Source organism: Rhinolophus ferrumequinum, chromosome 24 (assembly GCF_004115265.2).
Source record: "Rhinolophus ferrumequinum isolate MPI-CBG mRhiFer1 chromosome 24, mRhiFer1_v1.p, whole genome shotgun sequence".
NCBI lineage: Eukaryota > Metazoa > Chordata > Mammalia > Chiroptera > Rhinolophidae > Rhinolophus > Rhinolophus ferrumequinum.
Window position 1 is genome coordinate 38,116,834 of NC_046307.1, and position 27,431 is coordinate 38,144,264.

The 27,431-nt window shown below is 48.1% G+C and overlaps 1 protein-coding gene and 1 long non-coding RNA gene across 5 annotated transcripts in view; one reads left to right on the forward strand and one right to left on the reverse strand.

Moving 5' to 3' along the window:
• Window positions 1–61: 61 nt before the first annotated feature.
• Window positions 62–23,048, forward strand: LOC117016650 (uncharacterized). Of its 3 annotated transcripts, XR_004421938.1 has the most exons (7): window positions 62–203; window positions 5,853–6,024; window positions 9,393–9,585; window positions 17,157–17,296; window positions 17,766–18,020; window positions 19,702–19,869; window positions 22,807–23,048. It is a non-coding gene; the product is annotated as an uncharacterized LOC117016650 (long non-coding RNA). The 3 variants fall into 3 exon arrangements; XR_004421936.1 differs by lacking the exon at window positions 22,807–23,048 and having other exon boundaries at window positions 63–203; window positions 19,702–21,320; XR_004421937.1 differs by lacking the exons at window positions 5,853–6,024; window positions 22,807–23,048 and having other exon boundaries at window positions 82–203; window positions 19,702–21,320.
• The window catches only part of STK10 (serine/threonine kinase 10), an 88,496-nt gene continuing 64,396 nt past the window's right edge, over window positions 3,332–27,431 (reverse strand). For both annotated transcript variants that reach the window (XM_033096140.1, XM_033096141.1), the window contains exons 11-19: window positions 23,693–23,816; window positions 23,056–23,235; window positions 21,327–21,419; window positions 19,507–19,636; window positions 17,655–17,779; window positions 16,653–16,841; window positions 16,026–16,151; window positions 9,447–9,560; window positions 3,332–5,711 (exon numbers count right to left, since the gene is read on the reverse strand). In XM_033096140.1, the coding sequence (XP_032952031.1) occupies window positions 5,571–5,711; window positions 9,447–9,560; window positions 16,026–16,151; window positions 16,653–16,841; window positions 17,655–17,779; window positions 19,507–19,636; window positions 21,327–21,419; window positions 23,056–23,235; window positions 23,693–23,816 (1,222 nt within the window). In that variant the 3' untranslated portion in view covers window positions 3,332–5,570. The remainder of the gene's footprint in view (window positions 5,712–9,446; window positions 9,561–16,025; window positions 16,152–16,652; window positions 16,842–17,654; window positions 17,780–19,506; window positions 19,637–21,326; window positions 21,420–23,055; window positions 23,236–23,692; window positions 23,817–27,431) is intronic.

Genomic DNA, 27,431 nt, shown 5'->3' on the forward strand with positions numbered 1-27,431 from the left:
GCTACTTCCCCCTGACTTCCTGGCAGCCCAAGGCTACTCAGACCGGAACGGAAACTCAGAAGCAACTCTTCGCTTGTCGGAGGTCCCGCTTGTGCGACCAATTTCCGCACATGCGCGGTCGGCCACCGCAATGCCCATTCGACGTCTAGGTAGCGGCGCAGCTGGTCAGCTAGCGCATGGTAGTTGGGACACATTGGAGACAGGTAGGTTCTGGGTGCGTTAAGAGGGAGTGGTCTTGGGGCTCAGGTGTGGGAGGGGGCCAGCGAGCGAGAGACGCTCGGGCAAGGGAGGAGGGTCCACAAGGGCCATCCATCATCCCTCTCAGGCATCCCAGTGAGGTGTTTGGAGATTTCGATGGGGAAGAAGAGGTTTCTGGAGAGGAGCTGTAGTGCTCATGGAACTGAGAGGAGCTGAGAGATGAAAGGGAACCTGTGAATAGTGAGCCCCTCGTATTCATTTGTTCAGAAAATACTTTTTAAACTTCTGGCCTCGGCTGCGCACCAGTCTAGGCCCTGGGAATCCGCTCCGAGCATCCCAGACAGGTCCTCTGTTCTCGTGGGCTTCATTCTAGTGCGCAGGAAGGCAGACATTTACCCAGAGTGACAGGTGCTAAGACAGAACACAGCTGGAGACCTGGGGACGCCTAGTGAACTCGGTCACCAGCTCTCGGTGACCTTAGGTCTGTCACTGCCTCCTAATCAAAGACCACCAGAGACAGGTAGTTGAAGTTGCGTTTATTGCTTGGTTGCTGTAAGGGGAAAGCGTGGGGCATGAGCATCTCAGTAGAAGTTATTAGATGATTTGGGAGAGGGTTTAAGGAAGTGGGGGACTTTACTCTGAGTTCGATGGTGCCAGGAAGTGGGGGTAATTCTATGATTGGGCATCTCGTTAAATCTTACCTGGAAGGGAGGAATACTAGACTGAGGCTAACGCTGTAATTGGTAAGGAAGCTGCCCCCCTCATGTTAGCCAGGATGGGGGATGTTTGGTTTTTTGTGGTTTGAACAATGGTCACGTTTTATCTGCGAGCGGGTATACTTAAGGAGTGGTCTTGTTTTTGTCTTGATCTCTCATGGTTACAGAATGGCCTTGTCCGATGTTTATGTTCTGTGAAAAATTATATTCAACAGAACACAAGACCGAGCTAAGCAGGCCAGGCTACCATCTAGTAACATTACAGCCTGGCTGTCATGTAGCAGGCCAGCTTCCTAATGTCAGAGGTTGCTTTTCTCTGCACCTATAAAGTGAGGAGATTAGAACACCTATAAAGTGTTTAATTATTTTGTCCAGCTTTTCCAATTGTCCTCCGTGTTAGGATTGGTCTGAATTACCTAGTCTGCCATCGTTGGAAGTGGAAGTTCTCTCAGTATTGTTTTTAACTAAAGACATGCTTGTTATTAACCAGACGTCTGGTACCACAGCAGGTTAATATACATCCAGTCTACATCCCCCAGACCCCCCACACCTCCCTTAGCGAACTCTTTATGGTACAAGGACCCAGACTGGATATCTCAGTGTTGCAACATGCTGGGTTCTGGGGTTTCGGGGTCAGCTAAAGTCTTACTCCCTGCCTTCATGGAGCCTGCTGTTTCCCCTTTACTTTCTAGAGCCTCCAACCTGTGTGGGTCAGTATTCCCATTCAATATCAGCATTGTTTTTGTCCTTTTCAGCTGGTCTCTTGAGTTGCTGTGGTCATGATTTCAACTGTCCTTACCGAGTAAACTCTTTCTGAGTCTTCTTACTGTCCACAGGGCAGTAGGGATCAGTTTGAGCTCGGCATGCAAGTGTGGCCCTCATGGCTACCGCTATTCACCCTCAACTCTACCGCGGTGTCGGAATGCATTTTTCACGTACTCATTTGTCCTCCAAGACTCAGCATCACCTCCTCTGGGAAGTCCTCCCTGATTCTCCCAGGCTGTGTCAGCCTGCACGGACACTCTGCCTCTCCAGGTGTTTCCTCAACAGGACAAGTGTTTTGAAGACTCAGTATCTTACCCATTACAGCATCTCTAGTACTTGTGATTATGCGGTATCAATTAATGTGGGATCATCTCATTTCCCAAGTTCCACACAACCCCTAATGCTTTGTCTTCCTCACCAGTCTCATGAGTGCTTTCCCTGGGAACCCCAGTCACTTTTCTAGCCCTTAATGGGAGGCGTGCCAGCTGTTTGTTCACCTGCATCCCTAAACACCCAGTTCACGGACTTGCGAGACATTGACAGTGGACCGCCACCTGCTGGTGGGAAAGTTTCTAGGACAGGGACAACTCAGGGCTGCAGAGTAGGGGTTCTTTATCTTACGGTGTTCCACAAAGACTATGAGCCCCTTCTCAGAATACTTTCCGATATACAATATAAAGCACATAGATTACAAGTGAAATCATTAACAATGAAATTAAGCTATCAAGATATTAGGAAAACTTGCTTATATATGTGACATATGTATGTAATGTGATACATATATACAGTATATTTTCATATATCACATTAAATAACAAGATCTAGCAATAGGTCTAATTACTACTATAACTTCAAAGTGATGAACAAAATGATATTTTAAGATGTCTTTAAGAGCCACACGTGAGATGAAATCTCTGACTTCTGTTGCTGACAGTTACAGGTACTGCTACTACTACTAAAATGTGTGGCCTACGTCCATAAGGAAAGGAAATGCTGCCTTTCAGTTAGAGGTCAGTAAAACGAAAGACCAACTCTTCCATCCTGGTACAAAGGCACTCTGAATTCTATCCATGGATTCCTTGGTGGGGGTCTGGGAACCCCAGGTTAAGAACCCCTGAATGGAACTTTAAAGGCAGAAAAAATCTTTTAAACATGGCAGAGATGGCTAGTGGCTAAGTGTCTGTGTGACTCTTGCTGAGTGTAATGGGCAGTTGGGGACAGGGGAAGAGGTGTGGGGGAGGTAGCACTGCTAGAAGGTCTACGGTTGAATCCCTACGCGTCACTTGCCAGCGGTGTGAGGTTTGGCCTGACCCTCCCCTTGCCCAGTGTCCATTTCCTCATCTCTAAAATGGGAATGGCAGTGTCTTCCTCGGGTTGTTGAAAGGATTCAGTAAGTTAATATGTGAAAACTCTTGGTGGCCAGATGTTTGTTAAATGAGAATAAATGTCCATAGAAAACACACACACACACACACACACACACTCACACACAGCCAAGCATAACTTCTTTCAGAACAGAAATCCCACAGTCAGACCGGCTGTATGACCTGGCAGGCAGCAGTGCACTCAGAAGCTAGCCCCTTGGTTCAGCTCTCCCTTTGCTTGTCTGGCAATCCAAGAGAACCACCCCCATCCAAGAGAACAACCCCAAAGGCAAATAGAGTTTCTCACCTTGTTATTTTATTAGAAGTATATTACTTCCTTGCAGTTAACTTTGCAGAGAACATATTACAAAAATCTTGTATAAAGTTTGAAAACTACATAAAAATAACTTCTATCCTTCATCAAGGGAAAATATAAGTTAGTTAGATTTACTCTGCAATAAATTGACTGAAAAGGAGAAACAGTTCTGTGTGTCCCTTACAGAGGAAACAGTAGCACAGAGCACGCAGAGAACTACGTGGGCTTCTCAGTGATGGGCCTGCACGTTGGCTCAGTCGTGAGGCCGGAAGACCCACCCAGGCCCCATCCGGGAAGGACAGGGCAGCTACTGGGGCTCAGGCGGCACTGAGCAGGGAACAGCTACCCCTGAACGAGATTCCAGTGTGAACAAGCCAAGTAAGGGAATAACCAAAGGCCTGCCTGAGCCACGAAGCCGCATCTCACATAACACTGCTTCTCACACCCCAGGCTGTAAAGGCGGTGTTGTAAACAGCCCAGATCAGCCCTGCCTGACCTCGCCTGGCGGGACTGGGCGTGCAGTCTGGTTACACTGCTGCTAGTGCACGTTTCCCCAGTACCTGTGCACTTAAGAGGATTAAAGGGGATAATTGTCTCACTTGTCTCCTTTGCTGAGACCTGAAACTGTCCCATCCGGGTCAAATACTGAAGCAGGAAGCCGAGTGCTCACTAACCTGAGAGGACCACTGCCTTCCCACGGCCCCCTGCATACGTGACTCAGGAGCCCCAAGTCCCTTCTCTGCTGAATGGCTGCCCTCCCTTTGCAGGATCAGGAGAGGATGACAGGAGTGAAGGAGGAGCGAGTCCTCCCGGGGTGTGTCCGTCACTCCGTCACCAGCAAAATCGTGCCCAGATTCGGTGCCCATACGATTCCTCACAATCCAATCACCTTCCATTTTCTGTCTTGCTTTTTGAAAGCAGGTATCTTCCTAAAGAAGCCATTCATTTATATTTGTTCTTAGTTAGAAGTTAAGGTGAAAAGTCGTCTTTGTAAATAAGTTTGTTTGTAAATGCTGGCCTGAGCATTTGCTTTCATTGGGTTATTGACACTGCAGCCTGGGGGATCAGAATCTGGGGTGCCAACTGAGTGACCCGAAAGCCCAGGATTCCGATGAGAGACAGAAGCTTTGCTCCTGCCGTGTTCCTGGGAGCAGGAAGCATTCTATTTCTCCCTGAGGCTTTGCTTCCTGAACAGAGGTCCCCGTGACTGCCAGCCTCTGTCTGAAGTCTAAGGCTGGGCTCCTGAACTAGGAGGGGCGCTGGGACATGGCCTTCCTGTATCACCTGCACACAGGATGGGCAGCTGTGAGATGAGAGCAGGCTGGGGTGTGAAAGTCTTGTGTGGTGAGGGATTGATCCCTGAACTCAGGATCTCACATGGGGACCAAAAGGAATCGCAGACGGGCAGGTCCGCCTGTGCCATCTTGTTCTCTGGTGTCAACACCCAGCATGCCCCATGCCAGTGGCTCCACCTAACCTGCTCAGTGGCTCAGGCAGCAAACGTGTTCCAACCTACCTGGCACAAGAGGCCCAGGGCGGAGGCAAGCCTGGGTGGTGCCAGGAGCCCATGCCCTGTGTGTATGTGAGTGGGTAGGAAGTGGGGAACACAAAATGGCACAAAACACCTGAGACCAGCAGAATGAACGAGTCCGGCTCTCCCCCATCCCACCATTACAGACACAGCCTTGTCTCAAGTGGAAAGCAAATGGGGGGAACTGGAGAAATGAGGGCACCCCTCTGAGCAGCTGGCTGCAAGTCAGGCTCCACTGGGAACCAAAATGGCCGTTAGAAGTTGTGATTCTTGTCTGACACTGCAGGGAATGGCTGAAAAGCCACCAAGGATTCCAATATGCATGAGGCCGTGGTAACTTTAGCAACAGCACTGTGCGTCCAGAGAACAAAACTGGTGTTTTGGCAAATAGGAGGGGCCTCGAGGCCACAGAACACCCATTCCTCCATGGACCCTGACCCCACACACAGCCCAAATCACTGACAGCTTGAAGGGATCTGGGGTTCAAGGAGAACATATATTAGGATTAGGCGACACATCATAAAGCCTCACCCTCCGTGACGGGGCGAGAAGTCAGGAACACGGGGGTTGCACGGGCACGGGGCTGCATCGAGCTGGCATGGAAGCAAGAGGGAAGGGCGTCCTGAGTTACTTGTTCACAGAGAATGGGGGACCCCGAGGCCCGCCACCCTGGCTGGCTGTTAGGAAGTGTCTGCAGAGCTGTAGGGGAAGAACTTGGTGGCCTTGTTTGGGGTGGTGGGATTTGGGGACTCTGTCTCCTCGTTCAGTTTGAAGAACATCTCTTGCTCCCGCTTCTTCTGGTTCAGATCTTCTTCCAGAGCCTACGACAGAGGGTAGAGAGGCTCAGTCAGATCCTTAGGACAGGTCTCCCAAGCACAGGGCCCCCACCAGTGTCCTGCCCTGGAAATGTCCCTCCCAGGCCTTGGAGCTTGGGTAACTTGATGTTCCCTTTCCTTTCCCAGAGCCCGTCACCCAGAAGGCAAGCACCCCTCCTTCCTCCTGCCACAGCCATACAGGAATGTCCTGTGGCCAGGGCTACAGTTTGGGGAAATGCCAGTCTGGATGGGATTGAGGAAAAAGCAGAAGCAAATCTGCTGGCAGGAAAACAGCCAAATGAGTGGAGAAAACCTGGAGGTAAAAAATGGAGTGATTTTAACCATGGGGGGAACAGAACTGTCCAATTACAGTGACCCTAACCAGGGCACCGTCCCACAGAGATCACCCAGGGAGTTGGTTTTTAAATACACATGCCATCACGCCACCCCGAGATTCTAATTCTGGAAATTGGTGGTGTGCTTGGGGTTCTCTGTGTTGTAACGGGAGCTGACAAACACTGCAGGAGCTTCCCTTGGGCACACGCAAATTTATCTATATAACTTGGATCCTACCAGAAAAATATCTTGAGGGTCTCCAATAATAAGCATTCAATTGAGAAAGGAAGCAGAGTACAGTGGAAAGAACATGAGCTTTACAGTCAGGCAGAATTCGGCTCTATCGCTACCAGCTGTGTGGCCTTGTCGCTGCCTCTCTGAGTCTTTCCTCCTGTGTAATGTGACAGTACTCCTCCCTGCCAGCATGGCTGTCGTAAGGATGGAATTCAAAACGAACGGGTCATAATGACTGAGTGCGTCCTACATGTCAGGCACAGTGCTGTGTGCATGGCATCGTATCTCATCTTCACCCTACGCGATAGATACTATTGTCGCCATCTTACAGATGGAGAAACTGAGGCTCAGAGAGCTTAGCTCACTTGCCCAAGGCCACTCGGCAAGCTTGGCATAACCAAGATGTGAACCTAGGCCTAACTAAGAGTTCAAGCTCTGACACACTGCTCCACCCTCTGCAAAGCCGGGCACACAAGGGCTGTCAGTTAATGTGGCTTCATTATTAAGAGGCATTTGACCATCAGCCAGATTTCCTTATTTTTAGTGTACAAGTATCTATTTTCACAGGATCTGACCAGCATTCCATTACATCTCTCTTTTTTAAGATGATTCTTTGGATGCCCTGAAATAGTCTCTGCTTAACAAATAATTACCAGAATTCCCAACCTTAAGCTCTTCTTCTTAAACTCACTAAGTTCTAGTGAGTTCTCTCTAACTCTAAAGAAAGATGGGGAAAGGATACTGAATCACACCACCAATTTGTCCATCCTGTTGTAGGACATCCACGTGAGGGAAGGCAAGGCACTGGAAGTCATGCCTCATCCTGGTTGGACATGAGTGACTTGGAATTTCTGGGAAATCGCAGACTCTTGGCTCAAGTTCTCCTTTGCTGGATGTATTAATGTGAAGGTGTTCATGGCAAGCAAACATTACACACAAGCAAGACAAAAGCAGTACTGTGTAGGCTCCTGTAACCCAGTGCCTATTATGGGAGCCAGCCAGGCGATGAAATGAGTGGAGCGAGCTGGCTGTGAGGCAATAGGGAGTGGTGGAGACTGTGGTGAAGAGTACGTGCTGTGTCCGAAGAGGCTGGTTTTCCTCCGCTCCAGCTGATGGCTGTCATTTGGTATGATGGGCCTAGTATATTATTGCTAGAGCACGTAGGTTTTCAAAAGAAACTGGAAATCCAGATTTTCTTTATGTCAAATTTCCTTATACTTAAAAGTTGGCAACTTTCAAAAAAAAAAAAAAAGTAAATTGCTATATGTTGGCCAAACCTAACGTCTGGTACTCAGTTTCAGCCCATGGGCCATCAGTTTGTGACCCCTGCTATTGGAATACCAATTTAATGATAAGAGCTACCGCTTTTTGAGCAGAGAGGTTTAGTAACTTGCCCAGGGTCTCACGGGTAGTAATAGGAGAGCTAGGACTTTATCCCATGTCTCTTACTCCAAACCTGTGAGCTTAAGCATTACTGTATTCTACCTACCACTTATATTCCTGCATATAACCTAAGGCAGGAGTCGGCAATTTTTTCTGTATAAAGCCCGATTGTAGTTATTTTTGGCTTTGCAGTCTGTAAGGTCTCTGTCACAACCACTCCACCATGGCTATAGTGCAAAATCAGCTACAGACAGACAATATGTAAATGAATGAACATGGCATTGTTCCAGTAAAACTTTATTTACAAATACAGGTGGTGGGCCAGATGTGATCCATGGGCAGTAGTTTATTAACACCTGCTTTAAGGGACTAAATGTTAGCCACATTTACAGCCCCAAAAAGCAAGGTTTGGGAGGGAAGACTTTGTCTGAGGCCACATTCTGTGTTAACTATGACCCATTCAACACTTTATTGGCCCTACGAGATATTCTGTACTTACCCAAAAGAGGTTTAAATTTTTCTGAAAATATTCAACAGTGTACAGTCATCTCCACGCCCCCACACACGGACAGCAGCTCAAGGCTGCTGAGTATAATGCAAGAGTGTAAAAGAATATTTATTCCAGAATGAATATCACCTCTAGGTCAGTGTTCTAGCAGCAACCCAGGTAGCTAATGATACAACAGTTCTACAAGAAATTCTGCAAAGAGGCAGCCCCCACAGACAATCCAGTGCCAGCTCCCCAACACACACTTGCAGTACCTCCCCTAAGCCCAGGTACCCCCATGATGCAATGTGGGATATGAGGCAATCGCTAGAGGCAACGTAGTCGTTCATTTTCGAACTCTCAGAACGTTCCAAGGGTACAGCAACCCCCAGGTAAGAGAACCAGGTTAACCTTTCCTAGTGCCCGAGTCGACCTATATCAGCAGGAGCATTACTGATTTGAGTGTCAAGTATCAAAATTCCCAGCAGGCTGTATTTACAGAAACTGATGAGTGTGGGCTGCTACAGAAAGTTCTGGGACCTTGGCCAGCTTCCAGCCAGAAAGCTCCATTAGCACAGGGAGGGAAGCGTCAAATCAAGGACTTCCAAGGCCACTGCATAGCTGAGGTAGGCAGCTACCTGCTGTCCAGACCACAGTTACAGCAAGCAGAGCTGATGTATGACAGCAGAACAAATCTCAGGCTTCACGGCATGTGATCAAGGAGAATTAGGGCAGCGCTCTCCTCAGAGAGTTTAGGAGAGTGGAAGGAAATGAGTGTGTCCTTGGCCTGGACTATGGGCTGGTGACTTTTTGCATAACACTATATACAACGTTTATATCTCCCCTTTACAAGTGACCACACTGAGACCCTGTGATGGTTAATTTGTCAACCTGGCAAGGCCGTGGTACCCAGCTGTTTGGTCAAACACCAGTTTAGCTGTCACTGTGAAGGAATTGTTTAGATGTCATTACCATTTAACTCAGTAGACTCGGAGTAAAGCTGATTACCCTCCATAATGTGGGTGGGCCTCATCCAATCATTTGAAGGCTTTAAGAGAAAAGACTGAGGTCCCCTAAGGAGAAAGGAATTCTGCCCCCAGAGTAGGACTCAAGATGGCAACAATCACCCTTCCTTGATGCGACCTGCCCTGCAGATTTCAGACTCATCAGCCCCCACAATCATATGTGCTAGTTCCTTAAAATTAACCTATAAATGTGTGTCTTATCTATATCTATCTACATCCTAGGCAGACACCTGTGGCACAACATGGAGCAGAGCCCACCAGCCCGGACATGGTTACCTTTTTGCGTGGCCGAAGCTTTTCCCGCCATTCCTTCAGGTTCTGGTTATGGCTCTCATCCAGGGCCTTCAGCTTCTGGGTTTCATGCTCTACCAGGAGGTGACACTTCTCATTCTGGAACAAATTCCAGACAGAACAGGTAAGAAACTCAGAAGGCAGAGGCACAGAGGGCTGAGACGTACCTCATGCTATAGCCACAGGGGCACCAGCATCATTCACTTACTGTTTCTTCTCCTTGGTCAATAACCCTATTTATACTGAACTCTATACAAGTAAATACAAACGCACTGAGAGGTGCCTGCAAGAGCAATCCAGAATATCGATGTTAATATTTCTTATTGTGCAGTGGGATCTGCAGTACTTTTGCAACTTGTTTCGTTGTTCATTGTTTGAATTTTTAAACACAAACATATGTCATTTTAACAAAACTACTAACAATAAACAAATATAATGTGTGCCCCAATTCCACCACACAGAGGCAACCACTACAAAACTTTAAATGTATTTCCTGTCAGGCTCTATTGTGTATATTGTTTAGCTCACCCTATATAGACAATTCTGAATTCTGCTTCCCTCCCCACTTAACATTATAATGTAAACATTTCTATAAAGAATTAACATTTTTCATAATCATTTGTATTTTTCATTTTGTTTATGTGGTTGGTGTATCACGTTAATTGATTTGTGAACCAACTTGGCATACCAGGAATGAATCCCACTTGATCATGGTGTATGATTTTTTTTTTAAGTGTGTTTTTTTCCCCAGGACCGACCCATCAATTCCAAGTCAAGTATGTGTTTCCATCTAGTTGTGGAGGGTGCAGCTCACAGTGGCCTGTGTGGGGATCGAACCGGCAACCTTGTTGTTAAGAGAACCACGCTCTAACCAACTGAGCTAACCGGCTGCCCCTGATCTTTTTAATGTATTGCACTTAATGCAATGAGTTTGGTTTGCTAATATTTTGTTGAAGATTTTTACACCGGTGTTCATTAGCTTTATTGGTCTATAATTTTCTCTTTTTGTAGTGTCTTTGTCTGGTTTTGGTATCAAGGTAATGCTGGCCTCTGAAATTGAGTTTGGAAGCCTTCCCTCCTCTTCCATTTTTTGGAATAGATTGAGGAGGATAAATATTAATTCTTCTTTGAATATTTGGTAAAATTCACCTGTGAAGCCATCTGGTCCAGGACTTCTGTTGGGAGTTTTTTGTTTATTGATTTGATTTCATCAGTCTTCAGATTTTCACTTTCTTCCTGACTTAGTCTTGGAAGATTGTATGTTTTTAGGAATTTATCAGTTTTTTTCAGGGTGTCCAATTTGTTGGCATAATTGTTCATAGTAATTTCTCATAATCCTTGGTATTTCTGTGGTTGTCACTTCTCTTTTCACTTCTGATTTTATTTGCACCCTCTCCTTTTCTTTATGAGTCTGGCTAAAGGTTTATCAATTTTGTTTACCTTTTCATTGAACTAGCTTTTGGTTTCATTGATTTTTTTTTTCCCCTTCCTTCTATTTAGTTTAGGCTTCGTTCTTCTTTTTCTAAGACTTCAAATTAGTTCCTTTAGGTGGTATAAGGTTAGATTGAGATTTTTTCTTGATTGTGAATTAGGCCTGTGTCACTGTGAATTTCCCTTTTAGAACTGTTTTGTCTGTTTCCCATAGGTTTTGGGTTGTTGTGTTTCCTTTTCATTTTTCTCAAGGTATCTTTTGATTTCTGCCTTTGATCTCATCAATCCATTTATTGTTTAATAGCATGTTATTTAGTCCCCATGTGTTCGTTCTTCAGTTTCCTTCTTGTAATTGATTTCTCATCTCATACCATTGTGACTGGAGAAAATGCCTGATACAATTTCAATGTGCTTCAATTTATTGAGACTTGTTTTGTGGTCTAACACATGGTCTGTCTTGGAAAATGGTCCATGTGCACTTGAAAAGCATGTATATTCTTCTGCTTTGGGTGAAATGCTCTAAAGATATCAATTAAATCCATCTGGTCTGGTGTGTCATTTAAGGCCACTGTTTCCTTGACTGTCTGAATGATCTGTCCATTTATGTCAGTGAGCGTTCAAGTTCCTACCATATCTCTCCCTTTATGTCCATCAATATTTGCTGTGTATATTTAGATGCTCCTATGTTGAGTATGTAAATGTTCATAAGAGTTGTACGCTCTTGTTGGATTGATCCCTTTATCATTATGAAACGCACTTGTCTCTTATTACACCTTTTGTTTTCAAATTTATTTTGTCTGATAAAGTATTGCTGTCCCAGCTCTTTTTTCATTTTATTTGCATGAAATAGCTTTTTCCATCCCTTCACTTTCAATCTATGTGTGTTTTCAATCTGAAGTGGGTCTCTTATAGGCAGCATACGTAAGGGTCTTGTATTTTTAACCATTCAGCCACCCTATGTGTTTTGATTGGAGCATTTTGTCCATTTACATTTAAAGTAATTATTAATAGGTATGTAGTTATTGCCATTTTATTGTTTCCTGATTTTATATTTCTTCTCTGTTCCATTCTATTCTCTTGGTCTCTTTATGTTGATGACTTGCTATAGTGTTATATTTGGATTCCTTTCGATTTATTTTTGGTATATCACTTACAGATTCTGGTTTGTGGTTATCATGTGCTTCATATATATATACACACACACACGTATATATACACTAAGCTACGTTTATACCGTGTTTCCCCGAAAATAAGACCTAACCAGAAAATAAGCCCTAGCATGATTTTTTAGGATGACAACCCCTGAACATAAGCCCTAATGCATTTTTTGGAGCAAAAATTAATATAAGACCTGGTCTTATTTTCAGGGGAAACACTAGGTAGCAGTCTATTTTAAGTTGATGGTCGCTTAAGTTTGAACACATTCTAAAATCCCCACAACTTTTACCCTGCCACATTTGTTTTGTCATTATTTTTTACTTCTTTGTGTGTGTGTGTGTGTGTGTGTGTGTGTGTGTATCCCTTAATTTATTGTAATTACATATGATCTTCCTACTTTGGTCTTTTAATTTTTGTACTAGCTTTATAGTTGGTTGAGCAACTGCTTTTACTGTTTGCCTTTGTTAGTGAGAATTATTTTCTTTCCTATATTTTTTACTCATATTTTTGATCTTTTTAAAAAAGTCTCTTTAACATCTCTTGTAATCCTGGTTTAGTACTGATGCACTCCTTTACCTTTTTCTTGTCTGGGAAACTCTGATTTCTCCTTCACTGAAAATTATCCTAAATGATAGTTTTACTGGGTAGTAGAGCAATCTTAGTTGTAGGTCCTTGCTTTTCATCACTTTGACTATTTAGTGCCAATCCCTTCTGGCCTGCAAAGTTTCTTTTGAGAAATCAGCTGACAGTCTAATGGGAATTCCCTTGTAGGTAACTAACTGCTGTTCTCTTGCTGCTTTTAAGATTCTTTCTTTGTCTTTAACCTTTGGCATTTTAATTATGGTGTGTCTTGGTGTGGGCCTCTTTGGGTTCATCTTGTTTGGGACTCTGCGTTTTCTGGACCTGTATGTCTATTTCCTTTGCCAGGTTAAGGAAGTTTTCAGTCATTACTTCTCCAAATAGGTTTTCAGTCCTTTGCTCTTGCTTTTCTCCTTCTGGTACCCCTATGTTGCAAATGTTGGTACGCTTGATGTTGTCCCAGATGCCCCTTAAACTATCCTCATTTTTTTGTTTCTTCTTTTCTACTAACTGGTCTTCCAGATCACTGATTCAATCCTCTGCTTCATTTAACCTGCTATTGATTTCCTCTACTGTATTCATTTCAGTTATTGTATTCTTCATTTCTGACTGGTTCTTTGTTTCCTGTGTACTTTTTTGTTTTTCCTATCTCTTTGTTCAAGTTCTCACTGAATTCATTTATTCTTCTCCTAAGTTCAGTGTGCATCCTTATAACCAGTGTTTTGAACTCTGTATCTGGTTGATTTTCATTTTGTTCTTTTTCTGGAGTTTTTTCCTGTTCTTTCATTTGGGACATGTTTGTCTCATCATTTTGGTTAACTCTGTGTTTGTTTCTATGTGTCAGGAAGATCTGCTACATCTCCCAGTCTTAGTAGAGTGGCCTTATGTAGTAGGTGTCCTGTGGGGCCCAATGGTACAGTCTCCCTCATCACCTGAGTTGGGTGCTCCATGGGTGTCCCTTGTGTGGGTTGTGTTGTGCCCCCCTTCTGTTGATTGCTGTTGACATATCAGTGGGTGAGACTGACCCTCAGGCTGACAGCTGGCCATGACTACAATGGACAAGACGTTTTGCAGGGGCTACCTTACAGAGCAGGAGTCGCTTTGGTGGGGCTGTAGTGCCAGTCGAATCCACCTTTCAGGTGTGTCATTTGTGGAGCTGGTTGGGTGGTACTCTGGTGTGGTCTGAAGCTGGCCACCAAGTGTGTTGGTTCCAATCCAGCTGGGAGGGGCTCCAGTGCAGGTGACGGTCAGCCACTCCTTGTGCCCAGCTTGAGGTAGGAACTATACAGTGACCTGCAGTTGATTGATTCTTGTGCTGGGCTTGGAGATGGTTGGGACAGGCTGTTCTGCAAACCGAGGCTGGCTGCCACTCGTGTCAGGCTTGGCGTCCTTTGGTGGGCACCACAGTGTGAGCTGAGCTCAGCTGCCACTTGTGCCAGTTTTGTGGCCATCGTTGAGGCTCGTTCCAAGTCAAGACTGGCCACTGCTTATACCAGGCTTGGGGTAGCTTAGCAAGAGGTATAGGGCACACCAAGGCGAGCTGCTGCTGCTTCGGGGTTTGTGGACCTTTGAGACATTTTAGCATAGTCCACAGTATGAGCTGAGGTAGGCTGCTTGTGTGGGGGAGCTACTGGAAGAGGTTTGGCTGGCGTGTGAATGGGGTGGGGTGAACAGTGTTAGCCAGGTTAATGGAGAACTTGGGTTTGGTGCCAGCCGTAGCCAGTCCAGCTGGGTGGGTGGAAGACTCAACAAAGGAAGGTGGCGCCTGCCAGCACTTCTATACCGGAATGTCCTGGCCCCTCCCCCTCCAGCCCTCGCCCTGAAGCACGTCAGTTTAGTTCCTCCCCGTATGTCCCTGCTACCTCTGTGCTGGAGCCCAGAGCAAGTGAGTTTGTGAGTGAGTCTGTGCTTGGGCCCTTTACGACCTGCAGCACCTACCTACGACCAGCAGCCCTCCGTGTCACTGGACGCAGTCCCCACTGGTTCTCACAGCCAGATGTTATGGGGACCCCTTCTCAGTGGAGACATCCCTCCCAATTCTTAATCACCACACAGGGGTGCGGGACCTGCCCGTTCTGTGTCTCCACCCCCAACAGTCTCAACATGGCTTCTTCTGTGTGTCCTCAGTTACAGGACGTCTGTTCAGCTAGTCTTCAGTGGTTCCCGATGAGGTTTAGACTACAGTGTAGTTGTCATTTTGATGTGGTTGTGGGAGGAGATGAGCACAGTGTTTACCTACTCCGCCATCTTGACCGGAAGTCCCCCTTGGCGGATTTTTATTTTTATTTTCAAGCTGAAAGGTTCTGGGAGTTTAGAAATTGGTTTAGTCAGGAATAATACTCATAGCAGCACTGTGTACCCGTGACCAGCCAGGAGCTGGGCTCCCAGCTCTCGATACGGCTTCTCCCAGTTAACCGTCACACTAACCCCATGAGGCAGGGATGGGAAAACAGCTGTAGAATGTGAGTGGCTTGGCTAAAATTCACACAGCAGCACAGGGCACGCCCCTCCATGACCCCAGAAATTGCCAGATGGACCCAGGAGCCTGAGCAACTTCCTGAAGTGAGAGGTTTGACTCGGCCCATCCCTCACCGTGACAGTGCCTCACTCAACCACAGGGGGGCTCCAACTACCAGCTCCTGCAGCGCAGCAAACTGGGGAACCAGGAAACTAGAGGTCAGGGATCTCCCTAGGGAAAGGGCCACCAAGGGTCTTGGCAACACCAGGACACCGTTTTGCGGATCTCAGTGGGACAGCTTTGAGCATCCAGCGCTGGAGAATGATGTCAGCTATAGGCTGTAGATGTTCTTGACCGAGTCGAGGAAGTTCCTCTCCATTCCTAGTTTGCTGAGAGTATTTATCATGAGCCGGTGCTGGCTTTTATCACATGCTTTTTCTGCATCGACTGATATGGTCATGTGACTTCTTTTGTAGTCTGTTGATGCCATGATTTTCAAATGTTGAACCAGCCTGGGATAAATCCTACTTGGTCGTGGTGTGTAATTCTTTTTATATGATGTTGGATTCAATTTGCTAACACCGTATTGAGGATTTGTGTATCTGTGTTCATGAGAAATACTGGTCTGTAGTTTTTCTTTCTTGTCTGGTTTTGCTCACAGCCAGGCCCTTTCAGCTCTGTCATCTCATTTTCAAAGCCTCACTCTAAGCCTTCAAAATGGGGATTCTCCCCCCACCCCAGTCCCATCGTGTGGATGTGGTAACTGTGGCTTGGGAGGGTGAAGTGATTTGGCCAATGTTATACAGCACAGCAGGTTTGAAACCATTCCACCCTGGGCTTGTCTGATGAGAATCCTTCCCTGTGTGTAGAGTCTCTGGCCCCTGAGCTGACTGCCTGGGGGGAAACTGAGGCAACAGGGGGCAGTGGACGGGCAGTACCTGCAGCTGCTGCAGCTCATTCATGTTGCTCTCGCACTGTGCCGTCATGTCCCGCATCTGGTTCTCGTGTTTCTGCTGCTGCTGCAGCCGCTCCGACTTCTGCCTCTTCTCCTCTTGCTGAGAGAACTGCACCAGAGAAAGGGTGGGTGTCCCGGGGAGGCCCGTCAGCAGGACTCGTTTGTGCACAGCCCTAGTACCCCGCCCCACACTGGCTATGCCCCGCTTTCAGTCCTCCCCCAGCTGAGTCCCAGCCCTCGATGCTGGTGGTGACACGACACTGCCGTGCCACATGCTAGGACAGCATGTGCACCATGGAAGAATCCCAGGAGCCCAGGGCCGCTGAGTCCGTGACCCGAGCCACGGGAGTGGCATGCGAGTGGGGTCTCGGTGATGAGAGGAAGGGGCTGAGCAGCAGAGGACGCTGCAGGACAGACGCACTGGAGTGCGAAGGGGAACGGGGCATGAGAAAGCGCCGCCGGCCTTTCTGTGTCCACCAGGGGCCAGGTCACCGGTAGGCTTCTGGCTGGGACTTGCAGACCTCCTCCCGAGGCCTGTGTGGCATCTAACATTTGATGTCCCCAACGGTCTGAGGCTCAGGCCTGGAACCCTCCGCCACCGCAGCCCCACCTGCTTGATCTTCTCGCGCTGCTCAGCCGCGCTGCCCGCCCCACTGATGTGCAGGCTCTTCTTATACATAGCCATGCGCGTCTTGCCCTCGCTCCTCTGGATCTTCGGTAGCCGCGCCTTCTCCTGCTGCTGCCGCGCCTTCAGCTGCTCTATCATGCGCTGGTTGTACCGCTGCATCTGCTCCCGCTCCTGAAGGGAAGGCCAGCCAGCGCTGAGGTCGGGGGCCCAGGCGGCCCAGGACGCTCAGCACAGCAGGCTGAGTCATTGCACGTCTGCTACCTCTGTTCTCTCTTTAAAAATGACTGTGATTAATATTTTGGAGTCTTCTAAGTGCCTTCTCATCTAATGGATGGCGGCATGCCATCACAAGCTACTACCTCAAAGCAAAGTGTACACTACACCGGATGGTTTCCATTTTCATGGCAGATGTCAATTTGTATTTTAAAAAGTCTTGATAAACGTGAATTATTCCTTCACCTAACACCTGTTTGTATTTCAAAACAGTCGGTTTCGCCTCCTACAAGAAACCTCTGCTGGCTGCCGTCATTGCACTCAGATGAGGAACTGCAATTACCCACACCAGCTGTGCAGCCAGAGCTCGGATTATCTGTCTGGGTCCCCACTAAGGGGACAACTGCACAGAGGTAAAGGGTGCTCTGGCCACCCGAGCAGGGGACCTCAGCTGCTCTGGGGAGGTTAGAAAAGGCTTCCTGGCAAGGGTGGTGTTTAAATCGGTACCTATAAGTATTCTAATGCATGAGAAAGAGAAAATAGAAAAGCAGGGCACAGAAAGGGAAAAGAAACAAGTGTGAAAGCGACACACATCAGGTAGCAGTGAGGGAGCCGCTGGGGCCATCGGCTTCCGCACGCTTCCCCTATTCCTGGCCCCTTGAGTCGAGGCAAGACATCCCCCAAGGACCTCCCCTACCTCCCCATGCCCACCTGAGTCCTCCTGGGAGCACCGGTGGTACCCAAGTGGTGCCCATCCCGGGGCAGCCTCACCTTCTCGTGCTTGCGCAGCAGCTCGTGCCGCTGGAGGAAGTACTGGTCTTTGAGCTGCTGCTTCACCAGCTGGTGCCTCTCCTGTAACTGATACTCCTCCATCTCCCACAGCGCCGCCTCCCGGTCTGTGGAGGACACCGCAGCGTGAGGTGCCGATGGCCAGAGCCCCATGGACCCTCCCCGGCCCCTCACCATGCAGCTGCTGACTGTGCCACCTCCTCACACCAGGCTGGATGAGCCACTCCAGAAACTTCCTCAACACCCACGGGATGAGAGCTCGCTACAGCAGGAAGGGTTCCGAGCCAGGAGCCCGAGAAACTGGACGCCTCGGCTGGAAGCCAGCTCCCTCGCTGGGATTGAGGGCAGGTAAAAAACCCTCTCCGGACCTCAGCTTCCACCTGTGCCAAGTGGGCACAGCCATACCTCAGAGGGAGACATTTACGTCCAATCTCCACGGGCCTCTGCTTTCCTAGTGGGCACATGGGAAGGGATATGTGGAAACCCCGTGAAGATGACAGGATGGTCTCGTCACTATTTCCTCCTTTGGAAAATGGGTGAGAACCTCCTTGTCTCCCAGATGCATTACCAAAAAAGAGTGTGGCGTTCGTACTGGAAGGCTGTTCATGGAACCTGGTTCTCAGCCCTGTGAGTGGTCAGTTACTTCACTGCATTCCTGGCCTAGGAAAAGCGGTATCCACCCGTGGTACACTGGAGCGGGAGTTGGCTTCTACACCCGTCAGAACCACTGCCCCACAAGTAGGGTGGTTCTTATGGACAGCGTGGGACAAAGGAAGCGAGGGCTTTCCTGAAACATCCGAGGCTCTATTCAGAATGTCGGAACAGTAAGAACCCCACTTTGCTGGGTCACACCAAGTACTGAGGCCTCCAAAGCCCTGGTGGCAGCCCCATCACATAAATGAGTCAAAGCCGGCGCTGGTATCCTGGCCCTGTGCTCTTTACATCTTCACAAAAGCCCACAGGTGCCAAACTCAAATATTCATGCGTCCAACTGTTTTACGTGTAGCTCACAGAACAGATTTCTAGCTAGTTAGGGCCCACTTGCTTTGCAAACCCCACAAAACATCTGCTAGGCCTGGGGCTATGAGAGACCCCAAGCTCTTCAGAGCTCTCTCAACCAGAGACTCCCCATCTGAGCTCCCCCAGGGAGATGAGCCCCCTCTCTGATCCCCTTCCTCCCCAGGAGGTCCCCTGCCCTCTTCCCTTGGGGTGGTGGCCCACACTGTTGGCTCCGGAAGGTCTCATGCTGTGAGGGCCTTGCCAGTGTACAGACCTGTCAAAACGCCACTGCATCAGCATAAAGAGCTCAGCTTCAAGATGAGATCTGCAGTCAAGGCCCCTCATTAACTGCAACCTTGGCCAAAGAACAGTCACTCGCTAAGCCTCAGCTTCCTCATCTATAAAACTGAGGAGACTAGTGGGATGTGCCTTGAAGGGGTAAGGTGAGGATTCATTGAGATTAAGGTATGAAAATTGACTGTCACATAGCCTGGCAGAGCAATCACTCAGTACGTGATGGCTGTCACCAAGGGCTCTCAGTACTGTCTTCACCCCTGCCACCCCATTGGCCCAGCTCACTTACTGACTGACAGTTTCCACCCACTCTCCATCGCTTCCATTTCCCCCTCAACATCTGCAATAATGTCCAGTAGTGTTGGGGGTAACTGGTACCTTTGCCTCGGCCCTGACTTCAGTGGGGCTTTTCCTCGTGTTTCACCGTGAACGATGATGTTTAGTTTTAGGGTGGACAACACCCAGCAGTTCTTTGTTGCCCGAGGCTGGGATGCCCACTGACAGATTCTGGCCCACACGCACCCCGCTCTCGGACACCCACCTCGAAGGAGCTCCTGCTTCCTAGTGAGGCACGCGCGCTCCTTGTCACAGATCTCCCTCCTATTGTCAGCCGTGATCCTCTTCATCGCCAGCTCCAGGTCCTCCTTCTGTTTGGCTAGGAAGTCCCGGTCCTGCGGGAGGGCGGAGGCCAGACTTTCCCTTAGCGCGCGCTCAGCGCTTATTGTACGTCTTACAGAAGCAAAGTCATCATGGTCACAGAGAAAACGGACAAGAGCAAATATACAGAGAGGACATGTAAGAGAGACCGAGAGACATGTCAGCCAGTTGTGACGTGGGCTTTGGTTGGACCCTGATTCAAACAACAAATTGTAAAAAAAACTTTTCAAAGGAGACAACTGGAAATGTGAGTACTGACTGACTGCAAACATGTTGTTAAGCAACTATTGTTAGACGTTTAAATGTTTGACGTGTGCTCCTTGTATTGTGGTCAATTTTTAGAGATGCTTGAGATTTGCATACTCGTGTTCTTAGCGGCAGCATTCACAGTAGCCAAGGGGTGGAAACAACTCACGTGTCCATGGACAGAGGAATGGAGAAACAAGATGTGTATATACACACAGTGGGATATTGTTCAGTCTTTAAAAGGAAGGGAATTCTGACACATACTACCACATAAATGAACCTTGAGGACATTCTGTTAAGCCAGTCACATAAGGAAGAATACTGTATGACTCCACTTATATGAGTTCAAATTCATACAGACATAAAACAGAATGGTGGTTGCCAGGGGCTACAAGGAGGGAAAATGGGGGTTTAGTATTTAATGGGGACAGAGTTTCAGTTTTGCAAGATGAAAAGAGTTCTGGAGACGGATGGTGGTGATGGTTGCACAACAATGTGAATGTACTTAGTGCCACTGAGCTGTGCACTTAAAAAATGGTTAAGATGGCAATTTTACATTCTATCTGTTTTACCACAATTAAAAAAAAAAAAAACATCTAAAACACCTTTCCCTGTTATAATGTAATAATCTAGCAAATGAGTTTTAATGGCTGAAAGTCTTTCATAGTCTGGCTCTACCCTAACTTATTTAGCCAGTATGTGATAGGTTGTTTCCAGGTTCTGTTTTAGGTAGCGCCGCTTTTCACACTCTGGTAGCTCAATGTCCATGAGCCTCTGTGATGATCAGTCCTCACGATTAGTCTCTAGACACAGAAAGTCCAGGCCAAAGCGTGTGCACACTTTTGAGGCTCTCAATACAATTGCCAGATTGGAGATGAGCTAGGAAGCTACTGCAGCCGTCCAGGCAAAAGATGACAGTGGCTAGGGGGTCACAGAGATGTGGACAAGTTGATGGATCCAGAGAGTTTGGAGGTAACAGAAAACATGCTTGAGGAGGTAGGTAGTAGAGGACTGGAAGGAAAGGAGGCGTCAGGCCTGCCGTCCGGATGGAGGGCGGTGCCCCCGCCAAACACAAAAGGAACAGGTCTGGGAAATCATGGGTTTCAGTTGCGAAAAGATGCCAAGTGAGCAGATGGATATGCTGGGTTGGCCAAGGAGACGTGACTTACAAACAACCCTAAAACAAGGCAGAAGGCACTAAAGGCTTTGGGAGAGGTGAGGTGAAGGTGGGGTATCCAGAGAAGGGAGAGCTCGCTTCCAGCTGGAGTGAGGGCAGTCAAGGAGGACTGCACGGGCGAGGTGAGAGCGGGATGACAAGAGGATGGGCTAGATTTGAGTATTCAGAGTAAGAGATGGGCATTCGAGGGGCAGGGCATAGACAGAGGGGCATGGTCACCAGCAGGGTCTCAAACCTGGGACTCCCCAACCCCTCTACCCCAAGTGAGGGCAAGGACTCACAAGAAACTGCTTCTTCTGCGCGTGCTCCTCCATCTTCTGCTTCAAGCTCTCTTTCCGCTGCTGCCGGGGGAGCTTTTCCACCTCGTTTTTGACCTGCACCAGAGACAGCAGAGAGTGGCCGGGTCAGAGTACCTCCTCACGTTCCTAAAAACTAAGTCTTCAACCCCAGAACTCCTAGGCCAGGGCGACTGAAGACGAGGCTCAGCTTTCGAGGCAATGCCCCCTGCCCTGCTCTCACCAAGCCACTCTGACAGGTGGCACCTACTGGTCCCCTCCTGACTGCTGCTGACTCGGTTTCCAGGCCCCCCAGTGGACAGGTGCTGTTTCTGCTGCTTGGTATCCATCCCCCTCCTTCTGATGACAGCACCTCAGTTTCCCTCAGAGCAGCATTTCTCAACCCTCTTTTGTCATTACTGTCCCCTTAGAAGCTGTTTTAGACATCTTTTTTCTAATCACCCACCCCGATGAAATATTAATCGTGCAGATATACTCTCAGTCTGTTAAACCATTATAATACCTAAGATTGTTTTAACCCCTTGGTGGTGATATCACCCCAGTTGAGAAGGCATGCTTTACATAACCCCTCCTCGGTTCCTGGGGTTCAGGTGGGGCTGACGGCCGAACCCCATCTGGCTCTAGGCTGGGTATGTGACCCAGGCTGTCAGTTAGCACACTCTATGCCCTCGCCTCAGGGACTGGTCCAGAGTGAACATGTGACTGTCACTGCGCCAGTGAGAGCTTCCAGATGTGTGCTGGCACTAGGGCTAAGCTGCTCTCCGGGAGGATGTCAGCCAAGGGGCCACCCGGGAGGGGTCTGCCTGAGACAGTCAACACAGGGAAGAAGTGCCAACCACATGCTGTCTATAAGGGACCGACTTAGGTGAAATATACAGGCAGATTTAACTGAAAAGGATTGTAAAAGATGGGCTGGCTGAGACAAAATAGACGTCAGAACATGGAGTATTATCAGCAGTAAAGAGATTACATAAAGATAAAAGGAAGGGTCAGTTCACTAAGAAGATGACAATTTTAAATAACAAAAGAACTTCAAAAACATGAAACAAAAACTGAAAAACAGATAAATCCCCAATTACAGTTGGAGACATTAAAACTCCTTTCTCATAGCCAATAGAACAAATGGATGGAAAATTAGTAAAGCTACTTAGATGCCCTAAACAGCACAATTAAGTTGACCTACCTGATATTTATAGAACACTCCACCCAACAATATACATCCTTATACAAACCAAGTATAAAAGCAGAAATCTATAACACTGAAAACAGAAAATCAATGAAACCAAAAGCCAGTTCTTTGAGAGCGTCAACAAAATGAATAAAACTTTAGCCAGATTGACAGAAAGAGAAGAGAGAGAAGGAAGAGGAGACTAGGACACAGATTATCAGTCTGAGGGATGAAAGCGAGACCATCACCACAGACCCTTCCATTATCAAAAGGATAGTAAGGGAACACCGTCAACAGCTGTATTCCAGGAAATGTAACCACTTAGAGGAAACAAGAAGCTGTCACTAAAACCAGGCCCAGATGATGGAGAAGCGGCTCCTGACGGTGCGGCTGGAGCACGGAGAACTGGACATACCCAGACATGAGCTTTGCAGGTAAACGGCTCCCAAAACTACCTATTGCTGAGGCGACATGAAGCTGGGGTTTCGATCCCTTGCAGCCGTGAGGGTCCCAGTATTCCTCGGCCCCAGCCTCTGCCCAGCTCACCTCTTTCTTCATGAGTTTGAGCTGCTCCTGGAACCTGGCGTAGTCCCGCTCCTGCTCCAGGCGAATCCGCCTGGCCTCGTCCCGGCGGCGCACAGCGTGGTCTTGCTCCATCTTCTCCACCTGTTGCTTTTGCTGGCGCTCCAGGTTCTCCAGCTCAGTGTCAAAGAACTTCTTCTTGGCCTGGAAGTTGAGGAGAAAGTCAGCAAAGTCACTTTATACCTGGGAAGGGAGTGGGGGCAGGACGTGGAGAGCCCAGAGCTTGACCTCAGACCTGGGCTTAAATCCCAGCTCTATCACCTCTTTACTGTGTGACCTGGGACAAGTCACTTAACCTCTCTGAGTCTCCATTTTTTCATGTGCAAAAGGGAGACCAGGCTATCTACCTCCAGTGTTCTTGTGTGGTGCTCCACACAGGTTCCTCTCCCTCTAGAGATGCTCCTGTGTGACACGGAGGAGCGCGATGACCTTCATGGGATTCTGAATTTACAAGTTAATGCCTAATGAGATCAGGAAACCAGGGGAATTGGGCAACTGTGAATTACCCCCCACTGCCCAGGCATCCTGACTTGGCAACTTCTGCATAAAGAAAACATGGAGGCAGGAAGCCCCATAGGGCCATATCTTTTCTCACACTCACGTTGATTTCTTGTTCAAAACGCTTCTGCATCTGCTCCAGCTGCAGCTCATGCTTGCTGCTCAGCTGGCTCTGGTTCCGATGCTCTTCCTTCTGGAGCAGCCGAAGTTCTCGGAGTTCCTGGCGCCTGAATGGTTAAAAGATGGGGACATTTTAGTCTGAACGTGGCTGCAGAGATCACGTAACTCATAGCTCAGGACACTGAAGGTTGGAGCAGGTTGAAGCGTGGAACAGAACCACGCGAGTCTGGGGCAGAGGCCTGACTGAAACTCAGGCTCATGTGACATGTACGGACAGACATTAATAACCTTAGGGTATACAGAATACTTACAAATCAGTAAGAAAAACAGGACTGGCCTAATTTTTAAAAGCGACACAGAACATGAACAGACATAAAACAAAGGACAAAAAATTTTTTAAAGAACCTATATGGATATGAAATGCAAATTAAAAATACCATTTTGATTAACTAAATGGGTGAGAATACAGGAGAAATTGGTATTTTCATAACCTGCTGAGGTATAAACTGGTACAGCATTTCTGGAGGACAATTTGGTAATAAGTTTATGCCCCTTGAGATAGTAGTCCCCCTTCTGGATATTGAGTCTACAGAAGTTTTCATAGATGCACAACAAAATTGAATAAGGATATCAGTAACAATGCTATTTCTAACAGTACAAAATTGGAACCAACTTAAATGTCCATCAACATAGGCCTAATTATATTAAAATACATCCATCTGGTGTAATTTTATACAACCAGTAAAAAAAAAAATCAAGTATTAGAAGATATTTAGTTACACAGAAAAACATTGATTAAAAATGCAACAATTCTTTATGTACAGATACGGAATGATCTCTAAGTGAAAAAAGCAAGATGTTGACGAGTCAGTCTATTATGAAAAAAAAGACACCAATGTATATATGTGCCCATGTACATGTGTTTCTGGAAGGATTATACCATAAAATAGTAACACAGGAAAGGGAACTGGATGTCTGGCAAAAACGGGAAGAGATTTTTCACTGTTTACCCTCCTTTTCGAGTTTGGAACCATGATATTATGTTACCTATTCAAAATGTAAATACAATAAAAACTTGACCTAAACCACACAGTACACCTTCATTTTGTAATTAACCTATATATTGTCAACGTGTGTGTGTGTGTGTACTCACAGAAAATACTGGCCAGATAAACCCCAAAGTGTTACCTGTGGCACTTCTGAACAAATCCATTAAAAATTGATAGGTATCCTTTATATAATCAGAAAAGAAATTAAAACGATGCAGGAAGAACTTGGGCCTCCTGACAGCATGGGGGTGCCCTGGCAGCCTGTGTCCCGCGTTCTAGCAGACCAGTGTCTGCAGGCTGCACTATGGCAACCCCTCTGTGAGGCCTTCCTCGCAGCTCTGAGAAGGTAGAGCTGTTCATGGACCTGCCAGCCAACAGCTGCACGACGACAGGCCAGCACACTCTCTGGGGACAGAGGGACCTTGTTTGCATCTTGGCTCTGCCGACTTTCCAGCTGGGTGCCCTCAGGCGCCACTCAGTCTTTGCAGGCTCCTGTTCCTGCACCTGTAAAATGGGGCAGATAACCTCTACCTCTCAGGTTCTTTGAGGGTCAAGTGGGAAGATACCTGCAGTGCCAGCCTGGCACACGGCAAACACTCCCTAAGTGGTTAAGTTCTTGAATGATAATGAGAAGGCAGAGCCAAAGGCTGCCCAGTCACGGGAAAGGCCAGAGACACTCTGTACAGTCAGAAGCTTCCAGCTGAGCCCCTGCTCTCTGGGAAGTGAGAAGGCAGGAGGCAATTTCCAGAACAAAGAAATGGAAAGCTTGACTCAAGAGAAAGAGACTTAGAGAACTGATCAAAAAACCAAAGGAATACAGAGGGTAAGCAGCCAGGTTCTAATATTACGTCCCTGCTCACCTGAGTTCTCACACAGGAGGCAGGCAGACACAGGCTGGTATCTTAAGAAGGAAAGACCCAGCACCAGCTATTTTAGGGAAAAATAGAAAGAACTCTGACCTACAAGCCTCAATCTGGGAGAGTGACTATTTGGTCACATGGTTCAAAAGCGTGAGTGTGACCCAATCCTCCAGCAATGCTTGGATCCAGGTGTGACGAGGGCCGTGGGCCAGCTGGGGAACGATGAGCACCTTCTGCACCGTGCCGTGCAGCCCGTCGGGTTTACCGGCTGCCCAGAGCGCAGGACCACGGCAGGCAAACGAGAAAAGCCTGTTCTTGCGAGCACCCCTCCTGCGCCTCGGACACATCTCACCTTCCGAACCTGAACAGCACAGCCTCCTGCTCGGGAGGAGGGTGCAGGCCCCGCGCCAGGCCAGAGGGCATCGCTTCTAGATGGGGTGTGGAATTCTGCAATTTCAGCCCCAGGAACCTGAACTGCCCCGAAAGGAGATGACGGAAAGCCAGCCATTGAGGTCTGAACCTTGAAGAGTACAGGTCACCTCCCAGGTGACCACTCAAACAGAAGGTGGTGTCATCCGCCAACAGCAACCATTCCGTCTCCAGCAGCCCAGCACCTCCCCCACCCACACGGATGAGGACACCAGTGTGTGTGCACGTGTGTGCGTGTGTGCGCGTACGCACGCAGAAACGCCCCCGAAAACTCTGCCTCTCATCTCCCTGCTTCCTAGAGAGAAGTGCCCCCAAGGCATCCAAAACTACTTCTTTGTGGCTTTAGAATATTTGTGCTTTTTAAAAATATGAATGTGCTCAGTGTTCTAGAAATGTCCTCCAAACCAAAAGTGGACTTTCCCTGTAAAGGCCTGGCCCCAAGGGAGCTCTGTGGCTCTGTGACTGCTGAGCCCCACCCCGTCCCCAGCAGCCCCCAGGAAGCATCCTGGCTGGCAGCCTGGCAGAATCCCCCAGACAAGCCCAGTTAGAACCTGGTGACCGGGGCAAGCGACTGACCTGCCAAGTAACAGTTTCCTCGTTTACAAAATGGTGGAAATAGGTTCTCCGTCAGGAGGGCTGTTCAGGGGCCTGAGCACCTTACAAGTGCAGAGATGGCTCCTAGCAGACAGCTTTGCTTCCCCTTCCTCCCCAAGCCCATCCCTCCCAGTTTCATGGGTCCGGCCTCCAAAATGTATGTTAAATCCGACCACTGTCCGGGATGGTCCATCTCCCTGGCCACCGGACTCACCTCCTCTACGGCCCAGACCCATCTTTCACAAGGGATGTCCCAGCTGGTCAGTCTCCAGTTTCACTCTGGCTGGGATAAAATCCACACTTCCACCCCGACCCACAGGCCTACGTGACCTGGGCCCTACAGCCTCCAAGGACCGTACCCCTTCCCCGTCCTGCTGACCTTACGGTCCGCACTCCAGCTCTGTCCTCTCAGTTCCCTGAACAAGCCGAGTGCCACCCCTCTGTGCTCCCCCAGCTCTGCTCATGGCCGGTTCCTCCCACCCTCAGGCTCTGCTCAGGGGGTTCCCTCCGAGCACCCCCGCCCCACCAAGCCCATGCGCTCACTGTATCACCCATTACTTCCTTCAGTTATCTTGTGCGTCAGGTGTTGGCCCATGAGGTGTAAGTTCTACAAAGCCAATGGCCTCAACTGTCTGGGTCACCACTGTGTCCCCCACCTGGCGGGTGGACACGTCTGGATGGATTGGAGCGTGCAGAATCTCAGGCAAAACCAGTTTCCTTTTGTCTCCTTGACCATCACTTCATGCTGTAGACAGACGACTCAGACCAAGAAAAGCCGCCATCCCCATCC